Below are 27,608 nucleotides of genomic sequence, written 5' to 3'. Positions count from 1 at the left end.
AGTAAATGCAACTAACTTACATAATTACAAGAATTAAACCTTTAAGGAACTATATTACATTAATATCTACCAAACTACCCATTCTTAGCACTGCCAATGAAGTTATACTTAGACGTGGTCTTCAGCATAGGTTTGATTGTATTGTGTTTCTGGGTTGTTTTTTTTTTTTCATTCATGAATTGACTTGCAGCACCTGTGTTGTGGATGATCTCACTTTCCTAGCTGCATAACAAATCACATTCTATTCTATATACCGTACTTCTATAAAAACTTTTCCCACTAGGTTGGTGCAAAAAGAAAAGCTAGCTAGCAAGGTCACGGTTTTGATTGACGGTTGATCACAGTTCATCTGTCCACCATGTTTATTGGGATCTTGATACATAAGTAATTTATTTGTATGTTTGCAGTTAATTATCTATGTGTAGCAACAGGGGAGGCAAGCACATGATCTCATAATAAAGTGACCTCCCACTGGGATTCCAATACACAGAAAAATGTAAAACACTTTGCTTTGTGCAACATAAATAAGAATTTATTGACATGAAGTTACCCATTTACTACAGTTCAGTTACCTGTTAAAAAACCAGTCAATGGATTTGTCATGGGGTTGCTTGTGTGTATCTACCGTTAGCTTGCCACTGAAATTTTGTGCAATTTTGGAGTATATCTTTGTTAGGAATGTTTATTATGCCTTATATTGGTTTTCTGCTCCAACAAATATTTAAAACATAAAAAGACATCTTGATTAGTCTTGGAAAAATAATGATAATCTTGTCCTTTTCATATGGTAAAATTTATTCTCCTATCTATTGACTATTTAGTAACAAACAACTGAACTTCAAAGATAAGAGCATAAGAAAGTTTACAAACGAGAGGAGGGCATAAAATACTAATAAAAAGCTTTTCAGAAAAATATTTTAAACTCAATACTGGAGCAGCAGAACTATGAACTATTTGGAATGATTGTAACATGATAAACATTTTTTAAAAAAAATTGAATCTATTTACCATTTAAAAATATAAGACTACAATTTTAGATTTTTTTTTTTTTTTTTTTTTTTTAGTTCCTTCAATGTGTATCACCCTGCCTAAATATTCTAAGTTTATCAATTTTTTGTCAAGGATACATTTATTTTAGTTACGACAGTAGCTCTGACTGATTTGAGGGCTTATTTCCCAGTCCAAATCACAAATGTTTAAGGACAGAGTGTGATAGGGATGATACTTGCTGATTGCCATTCTGGAGAACAAAATGAATGGCCTTTTACTGAGGAAACTATAGGCAGTAATAATTAAGGAATCTACATGATTATTCTACAGTACATTTTAAATACTTTGCAGGCCTTTCTGGTTTCCATGGTGGCCCTACGCCTTACTGACATTGATATGGCTGGTGTTTAGTATACTTATGTGATAGGAGTAGATAGGTGTGGGTGTGGAGTAGGTAGGTGATCCATTGGACACACAAATAGACAAACAGAGGCGAAACTGGAGTAGTTACACCACACAGGATTTATTTTGTTGCAGCAAAGTCACGGCCAGGTAAAAACAATGGTATTAGTCAGGTGACGATACGCAGTGGTGTACAATACAGAGCAACAAAAATCAAAAAGAGTACACTGTCAAAACACAGCTATGAAATAACAGGTGCTGTGAAAACGGCAGTGTGCTGCTCCAACTGTAAAGGAGGTTCTGCTGACACACCTCTGCTTACTATACTTTTCAAACAGGATTTAAAAAGCCCTAAACTAATCTCTGTTCCAGTGAATTATATAGCAACACTGAGATCGATGGTTAAAACAGCTTTTGTTTTCTTGGTATTTGCTTACTGCACAGCTTCAACAAGGTGTCTTTGTTCTCCAGGTAGTAGTGACCTGTTTGGTCCCAGCTTTCAGCACGGGGGGGGTTATCAGGGATTTTTTTTTTCCCAGTGAGATGCTCCGAAACAAACACCGCTGGTACCGTGTCACACGTGCTCTCTGCAGTGTCTGGCGCTCTCCTACAAACATACACATGCCCCTAAGAAGCCTCTCTCTGTTACAGCTTATGGGGTTTTTTTTGTCCTTTAATTGCTTTATGTCAGTTTTATACTGTCAATTCTAAATATCTGTGAATGAGACATGACATTTAAGGTGGATATGCCATCTTTAGAAATCAGGAAACTCACTTTTTTATGATCAACTTAAGCTCCTTACCTTCACACCAAGAAGAGAATGTAATAATTTGGCATCACCTTAAGAGAGATGGGCAGTATAAAGTTTAATAAATATGAATGCTGTTCTCTGGGTGGAAAGTACTTGAGAATTCATTGGACTTTAACCAAGCAGCTGTGGTAGAAAAGGGTAAAAAAAATAAAGATTTATTGTACAAGTCGAGCCTAAACATCTCACTACAAAGCACTTTTGTTATCAATCTGGACAAAACTTTGGCCTACATTCCCCACAATCTTGCTGCTGATCCTAACCACATGTGCATCCCTAGTCACAGCTCAAAGAAACTCCAATAATAAACCAAAACGCAGAGATTTGATTTATCAGAGGTACCTCCCAGATTACATTGATTTCAAGCTGATGCATACCTCAAGCTGAGCATGTATTGCTACAGCAAAGCTGGAGAAGTAGTGCCTGACCACAGCCAAACCACCTTGCCCTTTCAGCTGTTAGCACCATATAGGACATCTGCCCCAGTTACAGTATTTTCAGATCAAGGCTTGAGTGTTAACAAACCAGTTCTTATCTAAGTTTTAATTTAAAATGTAGGCGCAAATAAATTATTATACTATTATATTTTGTTTAGAATTTAAACTTGTAAATTCCAATAACTTAAACACAGAATACACTACAAAAACAGGAATATATATATATATATATATATATATATATATAAAACAAAGGGTAATCAGGAACTATACAAATTTCAGCATTACAAGAGCCAGTCAAATCGCGTGGAAGTCACCTAAAGGCTTCTACATTCACAGTGTTGTAAAAGTCAAAGCACAGTATAATGTTTAAACATAAAAATCTTACTCTCAGTAGGCACTATTATGAATGGATGTGATAATTTGACATGTGCAACTTTTTCAGTTATGCTGTTAAATCTACTTGTGATTACATGTATTTGCACTGATGGTTACAAAATGCTTCTTCAACTCAATAACGACATTTTAAAGATCATTATAAATAGATTCTGAGGTCACATTTGCAATTACCAGGAACTCCTGTCTCACTTCCTGAGCTTGTACTGTACCCTTATCATCTCTGCAGCTGCCTTACACAGTGCTTCCAATCCTCAGATGTTAGACTGAAATTCGACTTTCACAGCTTATTGCTTTTAAAAGTTGATTTAACCACAAAAGAGATTATAGGCTGTGATCATTTAAGCCAAACAAGTATCATTCTTCTGATAGAATGAAAAAAGAACTAACTGTTCCTTATGAAGTAGTAATGTTTGCCCTCATCTTTTTAACAAAGCAGCTTCAGTTGGCAAGGTATATAACTTTATATGGGAAATGCAATTTACGCGCATATTAATTTTGAAGCTTGGATTCAATCATAGACCTAGCAATCTCCTACATATGCATCATGTCTATCAGCTAAGCTGAAAGGGTTTTCTAATAAAGTTCACAAGTACTTATCTGAAATATGGCCTGCCATTTATCTGTCTCGCTTTGCCTGTGACCTTTTGTTTACAACATATCTTGCTCTGCTTGAATAGATAAATAGCCCATCTTTAAATACATACAGTACATGCACAGTATAAAGGGCACCGCATATGAATGAGATTGTACAAAAAGCTACCAGGGGCCATTGTTTTTCTTAATCTATGCAGCCTTCTATGTCAGATAAAATACAGTATGTAGTGTTAGATCAAATATTGTTCTGGATTGTATTGCTTTTTAGGTTCTCACACTTATGCTATGTTATGGTATGTTCTTTCTGGAACAAATTTATCAGGAGTTTCATCTTTGCTGGTAAATTATTTGCCTGCTCTTAAATTCTTCATACCTCATTGAAGCTGTGGTTTATATTTTACTGCCAGATTTCTCTTTACAGTGGCCCATTTAATGACTTCACAGCAAGTATCGAAAACTAGCTTGAATTCATACAGGAAATGCTGTAACACAGCTGCTGTATCTCCAGCTAGAAGAGAACAAAGAGTTTGGATGAAATATAATCTAACCTGTGATAAATAGAGGCCTGGTGGTTTTGTTTTCAACAAAGGTTTCTTATTTTATTTAAATTTGCTCAAAAGTATCAAGACAGAGGAAGCGCAATACATCTCTGCTGGAGTTGTCATTGTATCAGTGTCGTTTATTGAAAGCAGCCTGTAAACTCAGATCAGAGGTATTGTACGGTCAGATTACCATTACCAATGTGGGACCATAGTAAACTATGGTAAATGCATAGTGCAATCATTTGTAACTGTCTGTACAAATGTACCATTGTACAGTGAACTTTTATAGAGGCTGTTTGACAACCCCAACAAAAATAATTTGTTGGGAATCCCAACAAAAATAAATGGCACCAAGCCCAGGCAATACATCACTATGACAGAGAAACAATATTTTACAAATCAAATAAAACAAAATTACATTTTATCCTATGCAATCAACTTTACCATGGAATTGAAGCCTGGAACAGGAAAAAGACAACAATTTTTGTTACCTGGCAATAGACGTCTTAATGTGTTTAACCCAGCCAGTGTGCACACATACGGAGATCCCCATGATTTTGTAAATATTTGTAATATGTGTATATAATCAACAATTTGAGATCAACCAAATGCATTCCTCAAGGTATATAGAAGGCATGTATTTAAATGTGTGCTAATCATGAAAGTGACATACAAATACATTCAACCAGTGGATTTCGAACAAAGACCCCTAAAAAAGTATCCAGTTTTTGTAGTGTCTTAAGGTCAGATCAGCAATGTAAGATCTTTGAATCATTCTGGTCCCTTGTCACAGAAATGGAAAGCTCTTTCATGTTCCTGTGGTATGTGTGTGTGTGTGGTTAAGCTGTTTACTCTATTTACTCATTACTTAAATATTTTTTGAATGATACAAATATTTTATTTTATGTTATACAGACTACATCTAATTGTAAATGTTTAAAAAATGACCCAGCTCTAGCAGCTCTGCTTGTAAACACTGAGGTATAACTTGAGTAGTAATGCCAAGTAGACAGATCCTTTGCCTAATGTCTTTGTAATTGTTATTAAATATCCTGGCTAGCAGGGAGTACTGCAAACATTTTACCAGAAACAGCTAACCCTTCCCAACAAAGGTACACTCCTGTTGCATGCATGGCTTGTTCCATTTAGGTTATCAACTTTCAGACCCAAATGTGTAAAAGTGTATTTACTTGTAATAATATAAATTGCTCATACCTGCTAACTTACATTACCTATATCAATTTACACAAAATACCAAGCAATACATTTACAAAGTAATCAAAATTAGTTGTTCTTACCAGTCCCAGACTGGATATTTTACCCGTCATACTAGGAATCTTAGCAACAGGATCCACATATTCTGTAATTGTCATTGTCATATGCCTTTTCTTATTCCATCAACTATGTCATTTCAATGTACCAAACATTATTTATTACTTGGCTGTGTTCAAAGATGTGCGTATTATTCAAGAAACTTATACATATATTTCAGATGTGTTTTGAAAAATTAAGAGTTGGTAATTTTTTTAAAACATTTCTTTAGTTTCTATGGGGCACTCAACCAAAGCAGCCAAAACAAATCACTAGGCAAAGTGTAGTTCATTTGCAGCTGGTTTCGCTCACCCCGATAAACACTAGGCTTGGACTACCTTGCCTAAAATCATTGCTAGTCGGGGGTCTGTGAAACCAGACAATAGTGTTTTACGCTCAAATAATGCGCAGTTCCCTTTTTTTTTATTATTATTATTATTTATTTATTTTTATAGATAAATAATAATTAGCCATCTGTTCCAAGGGTTGTTAATAAAGAATTATATATATATATATATATATTCTTTAATAGTATGAGTACACTGTTTTTACATTTCGGTATAACATGTATCAATAGTTTTAAATAAATAATACGGATAAAATCTGTAATAAAAAGCACTTAAACAGCGGTTATCAACCCGTTTCAGAGGAACATACAGTCATATAACCAAATAAAAACAAACTTACAGTACAGAAGAAAATTAAAAACGTGTTCTGAAGTAGAATTACTGTACCCACAAATATACTTTGTAAATCATTCTTTAAAATTACTCAAAAGTAGGCGAGGTTTATACATGGAAATTAAATAACATATTAACGCAGCTATTCGCTTTAATATCTTGGTATGTTCACTTGAATACGTGGTTCGAGTTATGAATGGGTGCAGCGGAAGCATCGTCTACCCGGATATGACGCTAGCCAATGGGACTGTCCTGTGCGTGATGGTATGACGTTAGACGCCGTAGTGTGGAGATTGGAATGTTATAGTGTAGCAGTCGGAACCACTGAGCATTCGGTAACTGGACACTAGGATCAGAGACTTTCCAGTTTGCAACTCTGTTCGAGTTCTCACTGTCCAGAGAAATCGAAACTGGAATATTTTAAGCCGTGGTTGTTTTTCATAACAACCTCTGGTTGCTGTGATTGCTTTCAAAGGGAGAGAAATGCAGGGATTTGTATGGTTACAGTGCTTTAAATAAACTGCGAGCTTTATTCAAGAATCATCAAGTAACCCCCATATTTTTTGCGCTTCCGATTCTGTGGTGTGTTGGTCGGTCCATGGTGTTAAAATACATCTCTGCGGCATTTCGACCTTTCTGTGCTGTGCAGCACAACCGGCACAGCCTCAGGCTGAGTGTCAGGCAGTCACACAGTGGAAGTAGTTCGCCGGTTTCAGCGAGCTTGTAGTCGGCTACTGACGGCTACACATCGGGTGTTTAAAACAGACAGTCGTTAACCCGTTGCTAGATTAGACGATACACCACCAACACCGGTTTGTAAAATGATAGACAGAAGTGGAGAAAGATAAAGAATAAAGAAGTCGCCCACATGCGCTGGACCAATCCAAGGATTTGGGAACGGAATAAGAAGGTGGAAGACGAGAGTTTGAAATCTTTGCAGGCTGGAAGATGGCGGATTGGATCTGGAAGTGGTGATAGGGAAACTTCGTGTTTTTTGGAATTTATTTGTAAAAATATCGATCCAGATAGGACACATGCAGGCCAAAAAACGCTATTTAATCTTGCTGTCCGTCGGCGTCTGTCTAAGTCTTCTGTTCTACTTTGGAGGCTTGCAAGTTCGAGCTAGGAGGAGGACTCCGAACCGGCGTGAGGATCATAGCAGAAATGGTTTACATTCGGGTCCGGATCAGACCTGGCGGCATTTTTCAGACCATTTACAACCGTTTATGCCATGGGATCAATCGGAAAACGAGGATTACAACGTGCACATATCCCCAAAACAGAAAAGGGACGCGAATGCAAGCATTTACAAAGGTAAACGGTGTCGCATGGAGTCCTGCTTTGATTTCTCAATCTGCAAGAAAAATGGTTTTAAAGTATACACCTATCCTCAACAAAAAGGGGACAAAATCTCAGAAAGTTACCAAAATATTTTGTCCGCGATCGAGACATCCAGGTTCTACACATCAGACCCCAGCCAAGCCTGTTTGTTCGTCCTCAGTTTGGATACTTTAGACAGAGACCAGCTCTCTCCTCAGTATGTCCATAGCTTGAAAACAAAAGTCCAAAACCTGCCCCTATGGAACAATGGTAGAAATCACTTAATTTTTAATTTATATTCGGGCACATGGCCCGATTACACAGAAGACTTGGGGTTTGATATCGGCCAGGCCATGTTGGCAAAAGCTAGCATAGGGACCGAGAACTTTAGACCTCGTTTTGATGTTTCTATCCCGTTATTTTCTAAAGATCACCCCAGGACAGGTGGGGACAGGGGCTATTTGAAGTTTAATACAATTCCACCTTTTAGGAAGTACATGCTGGTGTTCAAGGGGAAGCGATATTTGACAGGGATCGGGTCAGACACTAGGAATGCCTTATACCATGTACACAATGCGGAGGATGTAGTCCTACTGACTACCTGCAAACACGGCAAAGACTGGCAAAAGCACAAGGACGCCCGCTGCGATAAAGACAACGCAGAATATGACAAGTAAGTGAAGGGTTCAGTTTTTCTTATCAGTTGTACTAAAGTGATTATTACATGTTGCACTTGTGTACATAGTTGCAGTTAACGCCTTACACTGCAACAGCACTACATTTATTTCCAGGATGTATGCGCTCGAGGAATAGCACTGTGGGGTTTTAACTTGTTCTTGTTGTTTATTAAGTATGTATGAAGTATAGATTCATCAATCTGTCACGTGTAATTGAGTCCGTAAATTACAGTCGTTAAAATTCCAACAGAACAACATCTGTGTCACCGCCATCTCGTCATATCATCATGTCATATGTCAGCCTGCCTGTCGTTTTAAACTTTGCAGTCTCCTTGGTTAATGTCATTAGAACACATTGTCAGGCCTGACAAAATCTGATAAAGGATAACTTGCTAGGTCTTTTTAGGCGTGAATGAAAAATGGAGGCCAACACACCACTAAATTATGAAACTGTGTTTGTGTAAATCATTACTGTCAGACCAAAATATGTTATATATATATATATATATATATATATATATATATATATATATATATATATATATATATATATATATATATAAAACCTTGAGTGTCAATTCAAGATTCTAATATTTTGCCAACTACCGATCTCCCCCACAGATGCTGTGCTTGTGCAATTCACTAACAGTGAAGTGTGCTTCACAGATGAGAAGCATCATTTTAATCCAGATAAGAGAGTCCATCATTCGGGATCCCCGCTGTTGTATGCACAGTGAGCAGATTTATGACAAAGTTCAGTCTAGTCTGCGACGCCCTCTTTGCAGACTTGTACCTTGCATCTGTTTATGTCAATTGAAACTATGGTGCGACGGTGTGTGTTACAGACAATAAAATGCCGAATTTATACACCAGCTGAAGTGGACCAAATCCTGGGCAGTGGCTTCCTCCATTTATGGTAGATGAGACATAAACCACATGTGATGGAGGAAATGGCTCCAGTGTAGTTGTTGTGCAGTTGCAAAATAAGAGATGTGTGACTCGTGCCCTGTATGATGAGTGACACAGGAGTCCCGTCCTGTCCCATCACATCGCACTTTTTAAATGTCGGTGCCCCCCCCCCCCCCCCCCCCCCCCCCCCCCCCACACACACATTCTGACAGTGTAGGGCAGGGCATCCGTATTAGTTAAGAGAAAGAGAAAATTCTTTTAGCGACACGCTGTGCGAACACCAAAATGCGACACCTTTCAGGCAGGCTATTTTTCGGGTTACCAATTTTTTCCTTGTGTTTTTCATTCTCATCCTGTTCCAAGTTTAATTTTTAAAATTTAATTCGCTACAAGAATTCCATTACAGGAGTAACGCAAACCTACTTAAAGCTTTTTATTATGCATAATGTGTTGATAAAAAAAAATAAATAAATAAATAAACAAAAAAAAAAAAACTCCAGGGCCATAGTCTTGAGTTTTACTCCAACTTGAACTCCCAATAAGTTTATTCCAATTATTTGTGAGGATGACGTATTTAAAATCAGTTCATGTCTTTAATGTGGTTGGGTTTTACTGAATGGGTGGGCCAGTGACTTCAGTAAATGGGGTGTGTCAATTAAAATGTCGTTGATATGAGGGTTATAGTGTCTATCTTTGGTAAATATATGGATGCTCAGAAGTCTGTGTACGCCTTTCATTGGTTTAATTTTACAACATCTCATATTGTTTGGGTGAAAATTACAACATCAATTTGTTGAAGCTCATCTGACAAACTAAAGTTTGGTACTGCTCTTTCCACAGCCTTCAGTCCTGCTCCCACCCATTCCCACAGCCTTCAGTCCTGCGCCCATCAGTTCCCATGACATTTAAAATTCTTTATTCTCAGTCTCACCTGTTCCTGCCAGTTTCGTTTCCACCCATTCCATCCATCCAAGAGAAATGTGATCCCGTACCGTGGGAATCGTGTGGGCCCCCGCGGTGATCCCATCCTAATGTCAATCTTGCGTAAAGTGCACACATTTTAATTAAATGCCTTTGACATCATTTATCATCTGTGCGGATGACCAGGACAATGGCATCATTTTAAAGCTTATTTCCAAATACCAAAAAATCTCAAAATGATTAGATGCAAGGTATCGGTCCACTTTAGCTAGAATGATACCCACGCTAAATTAAGCACATTTTATTTTATACTTGTATTGTGAAATGAACCACTTTTTTTTTTGTTCCGATTTCCCACAGTGTTATGGCTTTTTTGATATTTGTACCATAAAAGACAAACGATGGCAAGGATGCATTTTAAAAGGAACCCTAAATTGGAACTTTGTGACAAAATTAAACCTGCCTTTACTTAACAGTACATGTGCATTGGCTAACATACATGAAACATTCAGTCCCTGTGATACAAAAGTGGGAAAAAAAGAAAAACTTCATTTTATTTGAATTATTTATTTAGCTATTGAGGGATCCCCTCCCTGGGCAGCACATTATTGTCACTGCAGGATCTTTTCCAGCCTGGTTCCTGCTTATTAGCTTTTAGATCAGTACAACTCCTTCAGTCAGTGTAATGTCATTCAGTTGGATAGCTTATTGAGCGTTTTCTCAATGTCCACAGACCTCAAAGTTCCTTTCCTAATTACAATGAGTAAAACATGGGATATTCTTTCATGCTACAATTATTTCACTTAACCAGCAGTTTTTTTTTGTTTTTTTTTTTTTTAAATAAGCTGATCGGGAGAAGAAAGGGCATTGTTGAAATTATCCTTTCTTTCTGCTGTAAATATGAGACCTGCAAAACGTTGGGTATCAATGTGAATGCTTGACAATCGTAAAATGTTAATATTAAACAAACCAAAAGTAATCTTGTGAAATAGTATGGGTATGTGACCCTGAGAACTGTTATTTAGACTTCAATCAGAGATGTAGTTAATATTTAATATAGCGGTAGGAGAGATTGGGGATTGAAAACATACAAGAATAGTAATCTTTTTTTTTTTTTTTTTTTTTAGCAATTAGCTGCACCAGATGTTTTTGGATAATCAAACATTTATTTTATTAATTACAAGGTTATTGGAAGGGTTGGTCTGTTTATACAGCTTTTTGTTTTTTTTGTAGAAGTGTTACTGAAATGAGCAGTGTCAGCAACTTGCCTTATACTAAATCTTGTCTGACTGAATTTCCCTCATGAAAGACTGGATCTTTTTAAGTACATTGTATTTACACTGGGTGCAGGACACATTAATTTCCACACCATTAATATTATATTATGTCTCTGTAAAAAAAAAAAAAAAAAAAAAAAGTTATCTGTGTGTTGGTTTTTTGATTTAATTTTTTTTATATTGCAACATGGGGTTCGGTTTATATATGTTGGAATGTCACGTGACTCAATTAAATTGCAAGAGTTGGCAAAGCTGATTTAATCTTGGCTCGGATTCATTGACAACTTTCCTGGGAGGGGAAGAGAAGGGCAGGAGTTAACTTTCCCATGAGACATCTGCCCACTTCTTAGTAGCAGCTAGCATGATGATTAGCTGCAAAAAAAAAAAAAAAAAAAAAAAAAAAAAAAAAAAAAAGTTGAATCCTCTGCCTTCTCTCTGAAGTATTTGATAATCTCAATGTGCCCTGGAGCTATATACATTCAGTATCTGGTAACTCATTAGTGTGCAATACTGTAGAGTCTGAAGTACCAGTAAAATAAATGTAGAGTGGTTATCTGCAGCAAAGATCATTATAGGCTGATCCTGTAAAAACCCTTCAAAAAGATCATTCAAAACAGAAAGATAGGAAACCCAAAAATGGAAATGGTACCAAATACACTAAAGATAAGACAGAAGACAAAGTATTTAATTTATCAAGTAAAACTTTAACCACATCCCAAAAAGACAGTATTGAGTAAAGGACTTAAGTTTATACTGACTAAAAAATACATTGCTAAAGATAAACTGGCCAGCGAATTAAGGAAGTGGGAGAGATGCATGAGATTAGCAGAATATTGGACTCCTCTGGATGGAAATGATAAATGGTTCGATATGTATGGTATATTGAAGTACTGCAGTTAAACAATAAACAATAGTAGGACTAAAGAAACAAATATGAACTTAATTTAACCACTATTGAAGAACAAGCTATGGCTCAATTGTTAAATAATGATGATATAAGTATAAGACCAGCAGATAAAAGTTTGGCACTAGTGATAGTGAACACAGATGACTATATGAAATCTGTAGAATGTTTTAAAAAACAGTTATTTAACATTTGTTGATAAGAATTACAAACAAAATGATGGTACAGCAATAGAATCTAAATTAGGAATGCATTTTGCCAGTACATACATGGGGAAGTGGGAAGAACAATTACTTAGAAATTTGGAAAGAGGACCTTTAGAATACATTTGGTTTATAGATGATATTTTTGGAGTTTGGACAAATGGAGAAGAATCTCTGTACCAGTTTCATAAAATAGCAAATGAAATGCACAGTAATATTAAGGTGGACCTTCGATGGACAAGAAAAGAAATAGAATTTTTAGATACCGTAGTAAAACTTGAAGAAGGTTCAATTGAGACTGACCTCTTCTATAAACCTACTGACATGCACCAGTATTTACACATGTCCTCTGGGCATCCAATACACACTAAAAGGGCAATCCCAAAGGGGCTAGGAATAAGAATATGAAGAATATTCGGTAAAGAAAGTGACTATGTAAAACAAAGAAAAGTATTAAAAATAAATAATAAAAAAGAGGATAGAAAGAAAGAATTATAGAGACGGAGTTAAGAAAAGTGGATAAACTAAAAAGACTATAAAAATAGAGATAAAAAGGTCAAAATAGTCCCATTAGCAATGACTTACTCTAAACTTTTGCCTGATATTTCTAAGAAAGTTTGGAAACACTTGCAGTTTCTACATAATTCAGAAAAATTGAAAAAAGTATTTGCCCCAGTTGAAGCATTCAAAAGAGAAGCTAATGTAGGTAATATTTTAGTTCACAGTAAACATAAAGGAATAATTGACAGAATAGGTTTACAAATATTTGCACTAGTACATGTAAAGTCTGTAAGTACATGGACAAAAGTAAAAATATAATTAAACATAAGAACAACACATGAATACTAATACCTACTTTAAAAATAGCAATGTTATTTATGGAGGAGCCTGTGAAAAATGTGATGAAATAAAATATGTTGGAGAGACTTGAACAACTTTATATAAAATAATTCAGGACCACCTTTCATTAATTAGAAAAAAAAAAAAAAAAAAAACTTGAATGAACCAATAGTACAGCACTTCACCAGTCAAGGACATGACATAAATGATGTAAAGTTTGTATCGGAACAGCTAAAATTTAGACAATGCGACATACAGAATAAAAGAAAGTAAACAGACAAATAGACTGGATATAAAATTAACATTATATAAAATAATGTTAATTAGAATTAATACAGATTTAAAGATGAAAGTAAAAGATGATGTCACAATATATAGAATACCATTACATCATGTAAGAATAAATCATGGATTTGAATATAAACAATAAGTGTACCTCCAATGTTTTGATTCAAACACATGCTGCTTTGAGAAATATGTACAACATAGCGAAACATTGGGCAGCTGGCTTTTTGATCGATCGATCGATCTATCTATCTATCTATCTATCTATCTATCTATATATATATATATATATATATATATATATATATATATATATATATATATATATATATATATATATATATGTGTGTGTGTGTGTTTGGCTCCACTCTTTCCATATACAACCTATTTATCCATACAGAGAAGCCATGCAGTCTAATTGGACAAGGGGAAGTTATGGTAATTCCGTTTCTCCTGTGTTGTCGGAGAGACTGTATGAAAATAGTTTTCATTTTATCATACACATAAGCTAGTCTAGCATAACCTGCAAACAGTAATTGTGGTGTTGCTTTATATACATAATCCAAAATAGGCACTTTTTCATGCCAAAAACAAAACTACTGATATTCTTGGAAGCCATTATGAAGAAAAAAAAATCCTGCAATTGCAACTAGGCTGACCTTGTTTTCCAGTTTGTTCACTAACAAATACAAAGCTATCTTTGACAGTGTACATTTTGGGCCTCTAGAGATGGGTGGTTCTTTTCAGCTGGTATGATCTGAGGCTAATGCTGTCTTTGCAGGGGGTCTTTGATGTCTTGAAACTGAGAAATTGGCAACATGAACATACAGTGGGCACCTCTATATGCTTCCATTGGGGAAACGCCTGCATTGCAAATGTTCTCCCAGTAATAATTCAACAGTTATTTTACAGTAAATATCTGCTTATTGATGCTCAACTGCTTGCATGCTTGGTGAAAGTGGCTTTCCAGCCAGCCTTGTATAATCATTATAATTGCTTCCGGGGTGGTATTTCCCTTTCAATTATAATTATTTACGTGCCATTTGTTTTGTGTTTTCAGCTCAATCTTGAAAGGCATGCTTGGTGTCCCAAAGAGAAGTGCTTGCACAGATTTAACTTTTTGTTTCTATGCAACCAAGACTTGCCAGTACTGATGGCTTGTTCTATTTGTAGTCTCATTGGTGTTGCCACTACAGTACCAAGTCAATATTGCTAATCTGTAATCTGCATTTATTGTATCTAATAGGTGCAATATGAAACCCACACTACCATTTACTCAAGTATGAGTTTTTTTTTTTATTTATTCTTTGCAGGATGGTGTTTACACATTCTCTTCTTAACGACAGGTGTTTCAGTTCGAGCCTAATAAAATCCTGACTGTCTGTGAGAATAACGGATTTATGATGAAAACCTGTCTTGTCAATAGCAGTTTATATTTTTTTTCAAAAGTTTAATACACTTGTTCAGGTGTTGAGATTACATTATTTATTTTACATGGTGTGCATGTAATGGTGTTAAACTGAGACAAGGGCTTGTTCTGGAATTTCAAGTGTATTCGTTTCCTAAACCCATTTTTATCCCCCAGTAGTGCATATTCTGTAGTGGAGGCGTACATGTGCAGGTCATGTATCTAGATCATGAATTATTATGAAACTGGCTGAGTACATTCTTTCATACATATGCTTTTGATAGTGGAAGAATATGGCGATTTAAAGAAAATCTGTCTGTCTGTCAGCCTGACTGTCTGTTCCGAGTCAGTCTAACTGCCTTTCTGTTACTCTGATATTTGAGTGCATGATAATCTCGAGGTATTTTGAGTCTGGTCTATCTTGTCTGTATACTAACTTTATATATAGCAAACCACTTTTTCATTTGTGATGAAACTAGGTTTGGATATACTTCAGTGCATGCTATTAAAGGTGTCAGAATTTCGAGGTATATGGAGGTGTCCTGTCTGTTTGAATGTCACATTTATGATTAGAGAGAGAATAGCATGTGTCCAATTATGTAGAGGCTTGGTTTATACATTTATAGCACAAGTTAGTGAGACTATGTAAAACTTAATAGCTCTAATTTAGAATTTACAGCTGTTTGTGTGTTTGGGAGGGTGACTGTCATCGAAGGGTTTATTGTATTTCAGGAACAGGCAGCATTGAGATTCACAACAGTAAGTGAACAAAGGACTGAAAGGAAGGAAGTGGTAATGGTTCCATTGGGACAGTGTAGGCATTTTGTTGTTTCATTGATGTGGGAGGGGCAGTTGCTGAGTGAATGCTACTTTACTCCTAAACAGGGTTGTTCATGGCATGACTGGATTAATTCATTAAAACATGATAAGGCAATGTCCTATTGGTTACTTCAGTCAGCTTTTTACCGAATGTGGTAAGGTGCAATGGAAGTGTGTTGATGTGCGTTCTCCATTATTAGGTCTAGTTTACAAAACTGTTTAAACCCGTGTTTTTCAATAGAAACTTTGTAACTGAGTGACATAAACACTTTTAAAGCAGGTGTAGAATTTGCCTTTGATAAACAGTTTGAAATTTCTTGCAGAATCGTTGCTGGTTTGTATCTCAAGGGGTCAGTTGAAATCAAACCATGCATTGATAGTATATTGCATTCAAACTTTTTGACTATTAAATAACCCTTCAAAAAATTTTTTTTAAATGTTTTTTGTCTGCAAATCTTGGAAGTGAAGGTGCCACTAAAGCCATTTATGGGTAGAAATGGCTTTCAAAACTTGCACCTTTCTGAAGCACAGTGAGTTGATTCTGCTACAGGATATACATTCTCCAAATATTTAAAACTGCAAGCAGCAGCAGTTGTTACCCTGCCTTTGCCCTCACCTCAGCAGATACGAATCGAAAATGTTCCCCTGTCTTTTTACACCATTTTACTGGTAGCACGCTGCACTTTGTAGTTGACATTCATGTCTCTTTGATGGATTAGAATGAATAATGTGCTGGTGCCAGTGGGTAAAGTCGGAGTTACTCAACCTTTCCACTGTTTGTTCAACAATTCCCAGCTACCGCTCCATTGTGAAGCAGCTTAAACCATTGCAAAGGAATGCTTGTTCTCTTTAACCCTTGAGAAGGGCAGTCTGACCTTTCCTAGCACAACCAAAAAACACACAGCCAGCCGGTGATTAGAGCTACGGGGGGTGAGGGGTTAAAATGGTCTTAGACAACATGGCTGCTTGATACTTTTATTGTGCAAATTGAGATTACTGTAGGAATTCCATGCCCATTAACACTACAAGGGCAGTTTGCTCTATCTAATAGTACATGCTTATTTTTTCTATTGAATTCTTACTTTAAAAAAGTATATTTAAACATAGTAATACCACATGTGTAATGAAATGTTATACATCGCTTAATTAATGTACACACTGTTAAGTAACAGTATAGAGTAAATTTAAGAATTTTAATAGAAACTGGCATAGAAAAGGATTTTGCTTGAAAGGTGACAAACACACACACACACATATATATGTGTGTGTGTTTCATAATAAGCACACCACCAAGTCAAAAATAATATTCCTGCTTAGTATTCTCCCAGTGGGCTTCGACAGCTGTAGAAATGAACCTAAGCACATATTTATTTTTGTTTTGGCTGCACTGTAAGCAAGCTTTCAGCTTAGAGTTAATCCTATATAAACCTTTTGTAATATATAAATTAAGCTGGCATCCTTCTTGTCAAGGCAGTGATGTGATCTAAGAATTCTTGACAACTGTCTTACAGTGCAGATAAAAGTCATGTGTCTTGCCTTTTGGTACCAAGACATACACCTAGAGTGTAGTCGGTTTCATTTGTCCCCTTAATCTCTCTGCAAAAAAAATAAATAAAAAATGTTCAAGTGATTTATTTATTTTTTTAAAGTTCACACTGAAAAACCTTGTGTCAATGGTATTTACCTTTCTTACCTCGTATGATGAACTCCACACACAGAATGAACTCCCAGTTTCCACGTTGCTTCAGTCAGGAGAAAAAAAACAAACAATCTCATTGATATAATCTTTCTTGGCACCAAAGTAGTGTCCCTCCTCCTCCTATATAACCTCCCACATCCTTTAGCATTGTCCAAATTTCTCCTGCATATGCTTGGGTCCGGACGTAGTTATAACTGTGCTTCATTCATGGGGGTGGGGGGTGTTTTATATATTACTTTTTTATTTCTTTTTCTTCTTCTAATAGTTTATTTTCTATTTTCTATCAGTGTGTTATACACATGCCTTCTGTTTGTCCACAGTGTGGTTCCCCACTTGCACCTTCTTGTGTTTGAAATGTATGTCTAATGTGTGTTGACATGTCGGACACATGGATACAAGAGGGAAGGGCTCTATCGCCCCCAGTTTTGCTGTCTGAAAGAACCCACTCTTCATCCTCAACAACAACAAAAAGACCAAGCAGTTCCAGGGAAAAATGGAGCATGACTCCCCTGAAAAAAGAGAACTGCAAAATACACCCGAGACAGCAGGGAGAATGACGTGCTTCCTAAAACAGTGGCAGGCATTACTGAAGTTTCAGCAGTGAATGCTCAACCAACTCCTGCACTGTTAACAATGCCAACAGTGACCAAAGATATTTTTTCCGGTGGCTGCAGGAGTTTGAGGGCTCAAGGCAGGCTCTGCCTCACTAGCAAGTAAACTGGCCGGCAGTTTCTGATACTGCAACAGCATGGAGTGCACGGGAAAACGATTACTCTGCAGACGCACACAGCCTGGGAGATGATGACGTCATGGACCCTGAGCAGGATGAAGATGCTTCAGTGGCTGGAGACGGTACTGCAACGGTGTATACAAATGCAGATGCGGTTTTAAAATGAGTGTCATCATCCCTCAACATTACTACCCAGACAGGTACTGAAGAGGACGATTTTCAAATCATTGATGCAAAGGATAGGAAAGTCTTTGAAGGGTTCCCCTTCCCTGATGGAGTCTAGAGGCCTGTTGAGGCTCTCAGGGTTAAGCCAGCTTTTGCTCCACCACATCTTCGTAGAGTAGACAAATTCTACAGGATATTTACAAATCATAAAAGTAATTTAAATTGCCTAAAGTAAACACTATCATCGCAATACCTGTGCATCATACAGATGATTATTATTATTATTATTATTATTATTAGTATTAGTTCATTTAGCAGACTCATTTGTCCAAGGCGACTTACAGAGACTAGGGTGTGTGAACTATGCTTCAGCTGCAGAGTCGCTTACAACAACGTCACCACAAGGAGGTAAGTGACTTGCTCAAGGTCAAAGGTTTAGACAGCAGCCAAACCAATCATCATTTGGGGGACAAAACCGGTTTCAACAGAGCCAAAGTTTCAGGTAATAGGGATCCTGCCGGGGCTATAATAAAGGAAGAGGTAGCCAATCTACGTCTTCCTGACATTGTCCGCTCACACCCCCTCACATCTACCAGTGGGGGGGGGGAGTGTCACATTTTCTAACAAATTGGCAGAAAATAACATCAAACACCTGGGTCCTGGGGATCGTACAACATGGATACAAGATATCATTCCAGCATCAACGGGTCTCATGGAATGGTCACATCCAGAAGGAGTCTTTTTCCAGGAAGAGAGAAAATCTATGCTCCTTTTCCTCGCCATAGAATGGGTCCCTTCATCTTCTCAAGGGCAGGGCCGCTACTCCAGATATTTAATTCACAAAAAGAATGGGAAGTTCAGACCCATTCTAGACCTCAGAGGTCTGAACAAGTACATTTAGGCAGAAAGGTTCAAAATGTTATCACTGGCCACCATCATCAAAGCAGTTCAACCAGGGGACTGGCTGGTTTCAATAGATCTGAAGGGTGCCTACTTCCATATCCCAATACACAAGGATTTCAGGAAATACCTACGGTTTGCCATCAAGGATTGTCAATACCAGTTCAAAGTACTTCCTTTCGGTATCTCCACAGCACCCAGGGTATTCACCACGGTAATGGACGAAGTAGCAGCACATCTGCGGAGCAATGGCATCCATACACAGACCATTAGTTAGTACTTGTTCCATCCAAGAAATGGTGTAGAAACACAATTCTTTATCTTTTTTTCATGACCTTGGTCTGTTGGTAAACAAGGACAAATCATCACTCTGCCCGACACAGTCGTTAATCTTCCTGGGGGCACAATTCAACACAATCTCAGGAAGAGAGTATCTCACGGAAGAGAAGGTGAACGCCATTCATCAAAAGGCAAGTCAATTCAGCGTAGGAGGCAAGCCAACAGCAACAATTTTTGGGCCACATAGCATCATCAGTTTACCTGGTAAGAGATGCAAGGCTACACATGAGACACACACAGAGGTGTCTCCTTTCGAACCCTTTCAGATTCCCTCCTCATCAAGGTTTCACCAGGAGCTGCAACAAAGGCAAGATGGGACTACAGCTGTCCCAACAACCCTGACACTTTGCCTGTATACAGATGCCTCACAACTAGGGTGGGGAGCACCCTAAGCACACAGAGGGGAGCACACAGAAACCCAGACATCAGCAAGGAGAGTAAGTGAGCTCCAAGCACTGGTGATTAACCCTACTTCCAGTCATTCAGGGACAGGATTGTCTGTTGCAAAATCCCCAATTCCTACCTAAGGTGGTAACAAGTTTTCATATCAACCAGCTCATAACTTTTCATGATTGTTACCGAACACCCCATAAATCAGAAGTGGCTAGACACCACCTAATTGATGTACGGAGAGCACTGAATTTATTTCTACATTCACAGCAATATCAGTAAGAGACCATTAGGACACTCGGTAAGAGGCTTGGCTACTTCTTGGGCAAAATTAAAATCCATCCCAATCCAGGACATCTGCAGTGCTGCTACCTGGGTTTCTCTCGAGACCTTTATAAAACATTTAAAATTTAAATGTGTCTTGGTCTCATTCAATCTTTACTCACTCTGTATTGTCTGTGGCTTCTTCCACTGATATCAAACCTGCCACCCTTTATTATTTTCCTTTGGTAGAGTTCACTCTGTGTGTGGAGTTCATAATTCTAAGAAAAAAAAAAAAACATATTACCAGTAATCAACGTCTTTTATATCCTGTGCCTACCTTTTATTTTAAAGTGCTTTTGAATAATCATTCTTCCAGTAATGCATTCATTCAGGCAGGCAGGCAGGCAGTGGATTATTTTAAAAGCAGCATACAACTGTACATTTTTTCTCATTAGTTTGAATTATTTGTAGAGGTACACTCGGTTTTCCAAGTACTGCACACTCAGTAAAATTACTAACTCTTCTATGTTATGAAGCAATAACATTTTGCATATAACAGATAATTCAACAAATAGCCATTTTAAACCATGATAGTGGTTGTTATTTTGGCTTCATTAAAAAAAAAAAAAAAAATAATGATATCACAAGCATTTTTTTGGAATTGCATATTGCGACGAATGGAATTAAAAACAGTCAAAAATGTGAATGATTTCCAGCGGTAAGCCATCGCTTCCTGATTACTTTACAAAGGGGTCATATGAAGCACAATAAATTGTCACAAATTCAATACGTTATTAAATTTACTTTCAGTCAATACAAAAAAAAAAGATGTTTTGGAGAAACCTTTCTGCAGTGAGAATCTTTTCTAATGTTTTAGTGTTTTTTGTCTTCACATAAGCCCCAGCTTGGTGTGCCCCAAAGCGTTTTCTCACGCAGCTGAACCAATCAACGTTTTGTTTCATAACTTGCTTTTGAACTTTGTGAACCGAGCAGTGGTTGTCCAGAAACTTTACCGGCACTCATTTAGTTTTATTCATGATTCATGGTGAAAGAGAAGAGAAGGGGAGGAGAAAGAACCAGAATGTCTGGCAGAGAAAATTACTTTTGAGAACACCGAGAGATTTGACTTGTCTGCAGACAATGTCTGAGCTCCAGCCCCCCCCCCCCCCCCCCCCCCCCCAGTATTTTCTGACAGTTCCTTTTTTCAAACTGTTTTGGCAATTTGTTACTGGAACAATCAGTTTTTTTTTTTCCCCATGCTCATTTGTAACTTCAGATTAAAGGTGATAGATGAAGCATTTTGTTTTGAATAGTTGAGACATATCCTTTGAATTGGGATAGTGGAGGTGTTTTTTTGTGTTTTGATAAACGCTAAAGGGTTCAAAATGGCTAGATTGCCTTTTTAATATTGTCTTTTTTAACAGCTTAACTTGCATAACTTAAAAATGTGTCTCTCAGATTTTTTAGTTTAATTAAGGATTTATGATTGGGAGTTTGAGACAGGATGAGTGGGGGTGATGACGACTATGTATTTTACCCATCCACTTTTTGCTTTTATTCTATGTTTTGTTATGGTTTGGCATTTTAAATGGTTTAAAATGAAACATAAAGTGGAAAGGCATTCAGATGGCTTCAGAAAGCCGGCATTGATTTAAAAAAAAAAAAAAAAAATACACCGCACCCTACGCAAACATTGGTTTTACCCATGGTCTGCACTGTATAGTAATATTTAGTTATAACTAATATTATCAGCACTGTGAAATGAATGCAGGAAAGGTTTTCAGTTTAGGCTAGATAGTTTGGTTTGTATTCACTTAAAAAAGGCAAGAGAGAACCAGACTGTTATATATTGTTTGAATAAAGTAAGTTAGCAGGGTAATGATCCTGCGTGAGGGTATAGGTACAGGCAGGTATGAATGATTTTTAAGTTCAATACCAACCCAAAATAAAATGTTCCTGTTTTTAAGCAGTGGTAATAATCATAAGAAGTGATATTTCAAAATGACAGAAGATAGTTTTCACTTTAGTGAAGTAGGCTACAATATTTATTTTCAATAAAAACTTTTGTTTATTGAAATTAATGTTCAGTTTTCATATTGAAGCTTGTTGTGTACTATTCATTGTCGAACAAGTAGTGTAGGAATTTGCTTGTATCGTGCAAGACGTTGTTCAAATCAAATAAGCTTATTTGTGTATAAAAAAAAAAAAAAACAACAATAGAGTTGCAGTCCTTTCGCAGCCAGTGTCATCTGTATGGCACGTAGCAGAAATGGTAATGTAATTAAATGTCCCTGGCAGTGGATTCTCTCTGTTTCGTGCATGCAAGAACTTGCAGAATGGATAAAACTGTTGAATTTTAAGAAAATGCATTTGAGAGCAAAACATTTTATGACAGTTTTTACTTTCAGAGCTGAAGAGGTGCCGGGGCAAATATTCTGAGAGGACTGGTCTGTTTTCAAGACAATGTCTTTCTGCAATTTTCCGTGATTCATGTGTTTTACACAAGCTGACAGCCATAGACTATTGTCACAGGATTACAGTATAGTATACTGTCAAGAGTTTCCCAGCTACCCATACAGATAGGCCTTGCAGTGCTAAAAGGGAGTGTTACGGTTGGGGATTTTTAAAAATTAGTTTGTTAGTCATGTTTGTAGCAGGGTATATTTTGTCATTTCAGCTGCTGCTGTGATTTAGATGGCAAGTTTTTATTGTTCTCCTTCAAAGGCCACAATAAAGATAATTTAAGAAAGTCGTAAAATCAGCCCCCAGTGGGAATGGGCATTAAGCTCTGTAATCTGGTTTTGTAATTTGTTGCAAAGTTGGAAGCGAGAACTGTTGCAAAGCTGGAAGCGAGAACTGTTGGCAATTCTGTTTTCTTTTTAAGCGTCTGAGATTGGGACTGCCACTGTTCTTCTGGCTGCTTGTCAGCAAAGTTCAGTGGCTTTAAAACTCCACCTTTTTTAAACAATACAGACCACGGTATGAGGCTTTGACAGTTTTGTTTCTTGTTTTTAGTTTGTTTCAGGGAATGTGGCAGGAAACATCAGGAAACACTAAGAAGAGATTTCTTTCTTTCTGGCCTGTCATTCATGGGAATGTGTGTGTGTGTGTGTGTGCTTTTTTTTTCTTTCTAATATACAGTGCCTATAGGAAGGGGGGGAGGGGGGGTGAAAAAACAAATAGATTAAAAAATAAAAACCTGAAGAGTCTTCATTGGATAATAATTCACCCTCTTTGCTATGATACTCCTAAATTAGCTCATGTGCAACCAATTGCCTTCAGAATTCACACAAGTTAAATGGAATCCATCTGTGTGCAATAAAAGTGGTTCACATGATTTCAGATTAAATAGACCTGTCTTTGTACGGTCCAGCAGTTGGGTAGTGCAAGAATACTACCCTGAAGACCAAGGAGCTTTCAAAACAACTCCGGGATAAAGATGTGGAAAGGCACAAATCAGACGATGGGTATAAAAAGATTTTAAAGACATTGAATATCCCTTGGAGCACCGTCAAGTCGATCATTAAGAAGTGGAAGATATACGATACCACCCAGAATCTGCTTTGAGCAGGCCGTCCTCCCAAACTGAGCAGCCGTGTAAGAAGGGCTTTGGTCAGAGAAGCCACTAAGAGGCCAATGACAACTCTGAAAGACCTACAGCATTCCATGGCTGAGATGGGAGAAACTGTCCATGTATCAACAATAGCTGAGGTACTCCACAAATCTGGCCTGTATGGAAGAGTGGCAAGAAGGAAGACATTTCTGAAAAAAGACCATGTAAAGTCCTACATGGAATTTGCAAAAAGACATGCGGGAGACTCTGAAAAGATGTGGCAGAAGATTATGTGGTCCGATGAAACAAAAATTGGAAATATTTGACCTGAATGCAAAGCATTATGTCTGGCATAAACCCAACACAGCACATCACCCTGGTAACACCATCCCTACTGTGAAGCACAGTGGTGGCAGCATCATGCTATGGGGATGCTTTTCATCGACAGGGGCTGGGAAGCTTGTCAGGGTATTGGGCAAAGTGGATGGAGCTAAATACATGTAAATCCTTGAGGAAAATCTGCTTCAATCTGCAAAAAACCTAAGACTGGGACGGAGATTCACCGTTCAGCAGGACAATGACCCCAAGCACATAGCCAAAGCGACACTGGAGTGGCTTAAAAACAAGAAAGTGAATGTTCTAGACTGGCACAGTCAAATCCGGACTTGAATCCGATTGAGAATCTGGCAAGACTGTCCACCAACAATCCCCATCCAACTTGACAGATCTTTAACAATTTTGCCAAGCGGAATGGGCGAATATTGCACAATCCAGATGTGCAAACCTGGTAGAGATTTACCCCAAAAGAGTCACAGCTGTAATTGCTGCCAAAGGTGGTTCTACCAAGTATTGACTCAGGGGGGTGAATACTTATCTAACCAAGACATTTCAGTTATTTTTTATATTTCACAATAAAAATTTTCTTGCCTCTTCGAAGTGTTGAGTAGGTTGTGTAAATCAAAGGGAAAAAAATCTCATTTAAATGCATCAAGATTTCAGGTTGTAACACAACAAACTGTGAAAACATCCAAGTGGGGTGAATAATTACTATAGGCACTGTACATACTAGATTATTCAGTGGTTGCCAAGGCTGGGGATTAGCGAAGGCTTTAATACAGCAGTGGTGCATTATACCGTTACATTGCTACAAAACTGTGACTAACCTTCTGGTGTTTAGAACGTGGCAAACTTATAAAAGTGCCCTGACAACTATCCGTATATCCAAATAAACATTTTTGAAGGCAAAAATTGTCTGTCAGAAATTTGTCGCAGACAAAAAGTATTTGGACAGTTTAAAAAAAATAAAAAATAATTGAAGAAAATGAGAAAAACCACAAAGAATGTTATTTTTCATTGTATGCATGATATGTAATAATTTGTTTTATTATTAAGCTGAATCTGTACTTTAATGTATATTGGCACATGTGTATGTATGTGTGTGTTGGTAAATATGGACTGGAGAGGAGGGGTATAGTGGAAAATGATGATTGACCCAAGGGAAGACTGTTGTTACCAACAGGGCTATAATGGCCAAAGTCGTAGGCATTGCACCCAGAGCCTGCAGTACGTTTAATATATGAATCAGTCAAGAAAATAAGTGAGGCAAGGTTGGATAGTAAATATGACTTATATATTTTGTTTAAATAATGTAGCTGATACAGCACATGTAAATAAATATTAACTTACATATATTGTTTAAATATGTATGATACAACATAAAAAATATATAACAGAAAATGCTTTTGAAGTGCATACCGCATAGTTATCAAAGGTTTTTTTTTTTTGGCATACAGCTCTCCGTCTGGTTTGCTGACTGCTGCATAATCCAGTTTGTTTGAATTTAAGAAAACTATGACAGTGACTTTAGTCACCATTTTAGTGTTTGGAGCATCTTTCTTTTGTAGTATGTTTTGTAATTCATTTTCTGTTAAGTCAAAGAATCGGTGCTCTGCCATTTTATCCTGTTGTATGGAATGGAAATGAAAGATGTTCCTTTGAAAAGGGGCTGGACTGAGATGTGAACCAATCACATGACAGATGGAGGCTATTGTCTGGTGTTGTAAGGAAGTCAAGGCAATAGTTCAATCTGTTTTGCTCTTCTAATGGTGGTGTTTTAACCAATCACAGATTTGTGTGTAATATATATATTAGACACACACACACGCAGTACTGTGCAAAAGTTTTAGGCAGGTGTGAAAAAATGCTGTAAGAATGCTTTCAAAAATAGACATGTTAATAGTTTATATTTATCAATTAACAAAATGCAAAGTGAGTGAACAGAAGAAAAATCTACATCAAATCCATATTTGGTGTGACCACCCTTTGCCTTCAAAACAGCATCAATTCTTCTAGGTACACTTGCACAAAGTCAGGGATTTTGTAGGCATATAGTCAGGTGTATGATTAAACAATTATACCAAACAGGTGCTAATGATCATCAATTCAATATGTAGGTTTGATCTACCTACTGTTGAGTGTATTCCCAAAATGGGATTTCTTACTTTCTGTTTGGGAAAGCTTCTTGATACAGTTGTGTACATGTGTTTGTTTAGGATCTTTTCAAAGCTATTATAGTTTCATCATAATTGAAAGTTGGACTTTCTTAGGAAATAACATCATTTGGTTTTGAATTAGTTAGTCCCTCCCAGGCAGCAGTAATACACAGTGAAGTGTGTAATTACAAGTAATAAATATGTTTGTAGGTTTGTTCAAGTACTGGGGCAGCAGTGCCATAATTCCTGAAGGTGTTGCGCTCCAATTAAATTTGCCACTTGCCTAATTCATTACTCTTCAATTATATACATTCTAGAGTGAAGTTACTATGGAGAACCTATAGGGCTGAATATCAGACTGAAGTGCGAGAAGGACAGTAATAATTGATTGCATTCAAGAATCAGAAGCAGAAATGCAACAAAAAAGGTCAAAAATTAAAATGAAAAGTTTACCATAGCAAGCTGAAAGTTTGAACTGCAATAAACTAATGTTGTCTTTTGCCAATCAAATCGTCGGGTGTCTAAATAAAGTTTTGAGTCCACACAAACAGATTTGTTTTGTATCTGTTGCATCTTCTTTAGCAGCAGCATCTATCCCAGATATAATAGATTTGGTCATTGTTTGACAATGATTTAATTGCGGCAGCTTTCCTAGCAAGGTGATTGGCTGATATCTTTTCAGCCAAAAAAAGCAGTTTGAGACATTACCATAATGAAAAACAGTAAGTGCATTGTGAGTTTTATACAAAAGCAGGGTCAGCTGTTGCAGGGGAAAGTTTCTTTAGGTTAACTGACCATTTGATGAACTTGTGTACACCAACGAAGGCTAGAATAATGTTACTGAAGCACCTGCTGAGATGAAAAAACACATGTAACGTAGCTTACCTAATTGAACTAGAAAATCTTGGTCACTAAATTTAGCTCTCAGGTTGTGCTAATGAAGACAGATTGTTTGGAAATATCTAAAATATGACAATGTGCTTGCAAAATATCTAAAAATATTAACATGCGGCGTTCATTGTAGTCATATGCTGCATATATTAGCCTAATCGTTCAATGGAATGAGGCACTTTAGTGTCTTAAAAAGGTTTTGTTGTATTTTAAGCACTTGAATATGGTACCAACCAACTTTTCCTTAAGTGGCACCAAACAATTGGATTTGGTGACCTATTTTTATGGCCAAGGAGCAAGGCCCGTAAGGCATAAAGTTTGTCTGGAACCTTGACTGTGTAAATACAAGACTAATCAATATTTTACATGCATATTTGTTAAAGAACGAATGTTGTTAAATTCTACATGTTTACACTTGGTCTTTTAAGCTAATTATTACTTCCTTAACTATTATGTCT

The 27,608-nt window shown here is 37.0% G+C and overlaps 1 protein-coding gene across 1 annotated transcript in view; it reads left to right on the top strand.

Annotated features, from left to right (window-relative positions):
- The first annotated feature begins 6,463 nt into the window (after positions 1 to 6,463).
- Positions 6,464 to 27,608, top strand: part of LOC121313281 (exostosin-1-like) — a 113,843-nt gene continuing 92,698 nt past the window's right edge. The window contains exon 1 of the mRNA XM_041245652.1: positions 6,464 to 8,157. Coding sequence (XP_041101586.1) covers positions 7,199 to 8,157 — 959 coding nt within the window. The 5' untranslated portion in view covers positions 6,464 to 7,198. The remainder of the gene's footprint in view (positions 8,158 to 27,608) is intronic.

The sequence above is a fragment of the Polyodon spathula genome, chromosome 3 (assembly GCF_017654505.1).
Source record: "Polyodon spathula isolate WHYD16114869_AA chromosome 3, ASM1765450v1, whole genome shotgun sequence".
NCBI classification, from domain to species: Eukaryota; Metazoa; Chordata; class Actinopteri; order Acipenseriformes; family Polyodontidae; genus Polyodon; species Polyodon spathula.
Note: the sequence above shows the minus strand (reverse complement) of the source record. Positions and strands in the feature narration are given on the sequence as shown.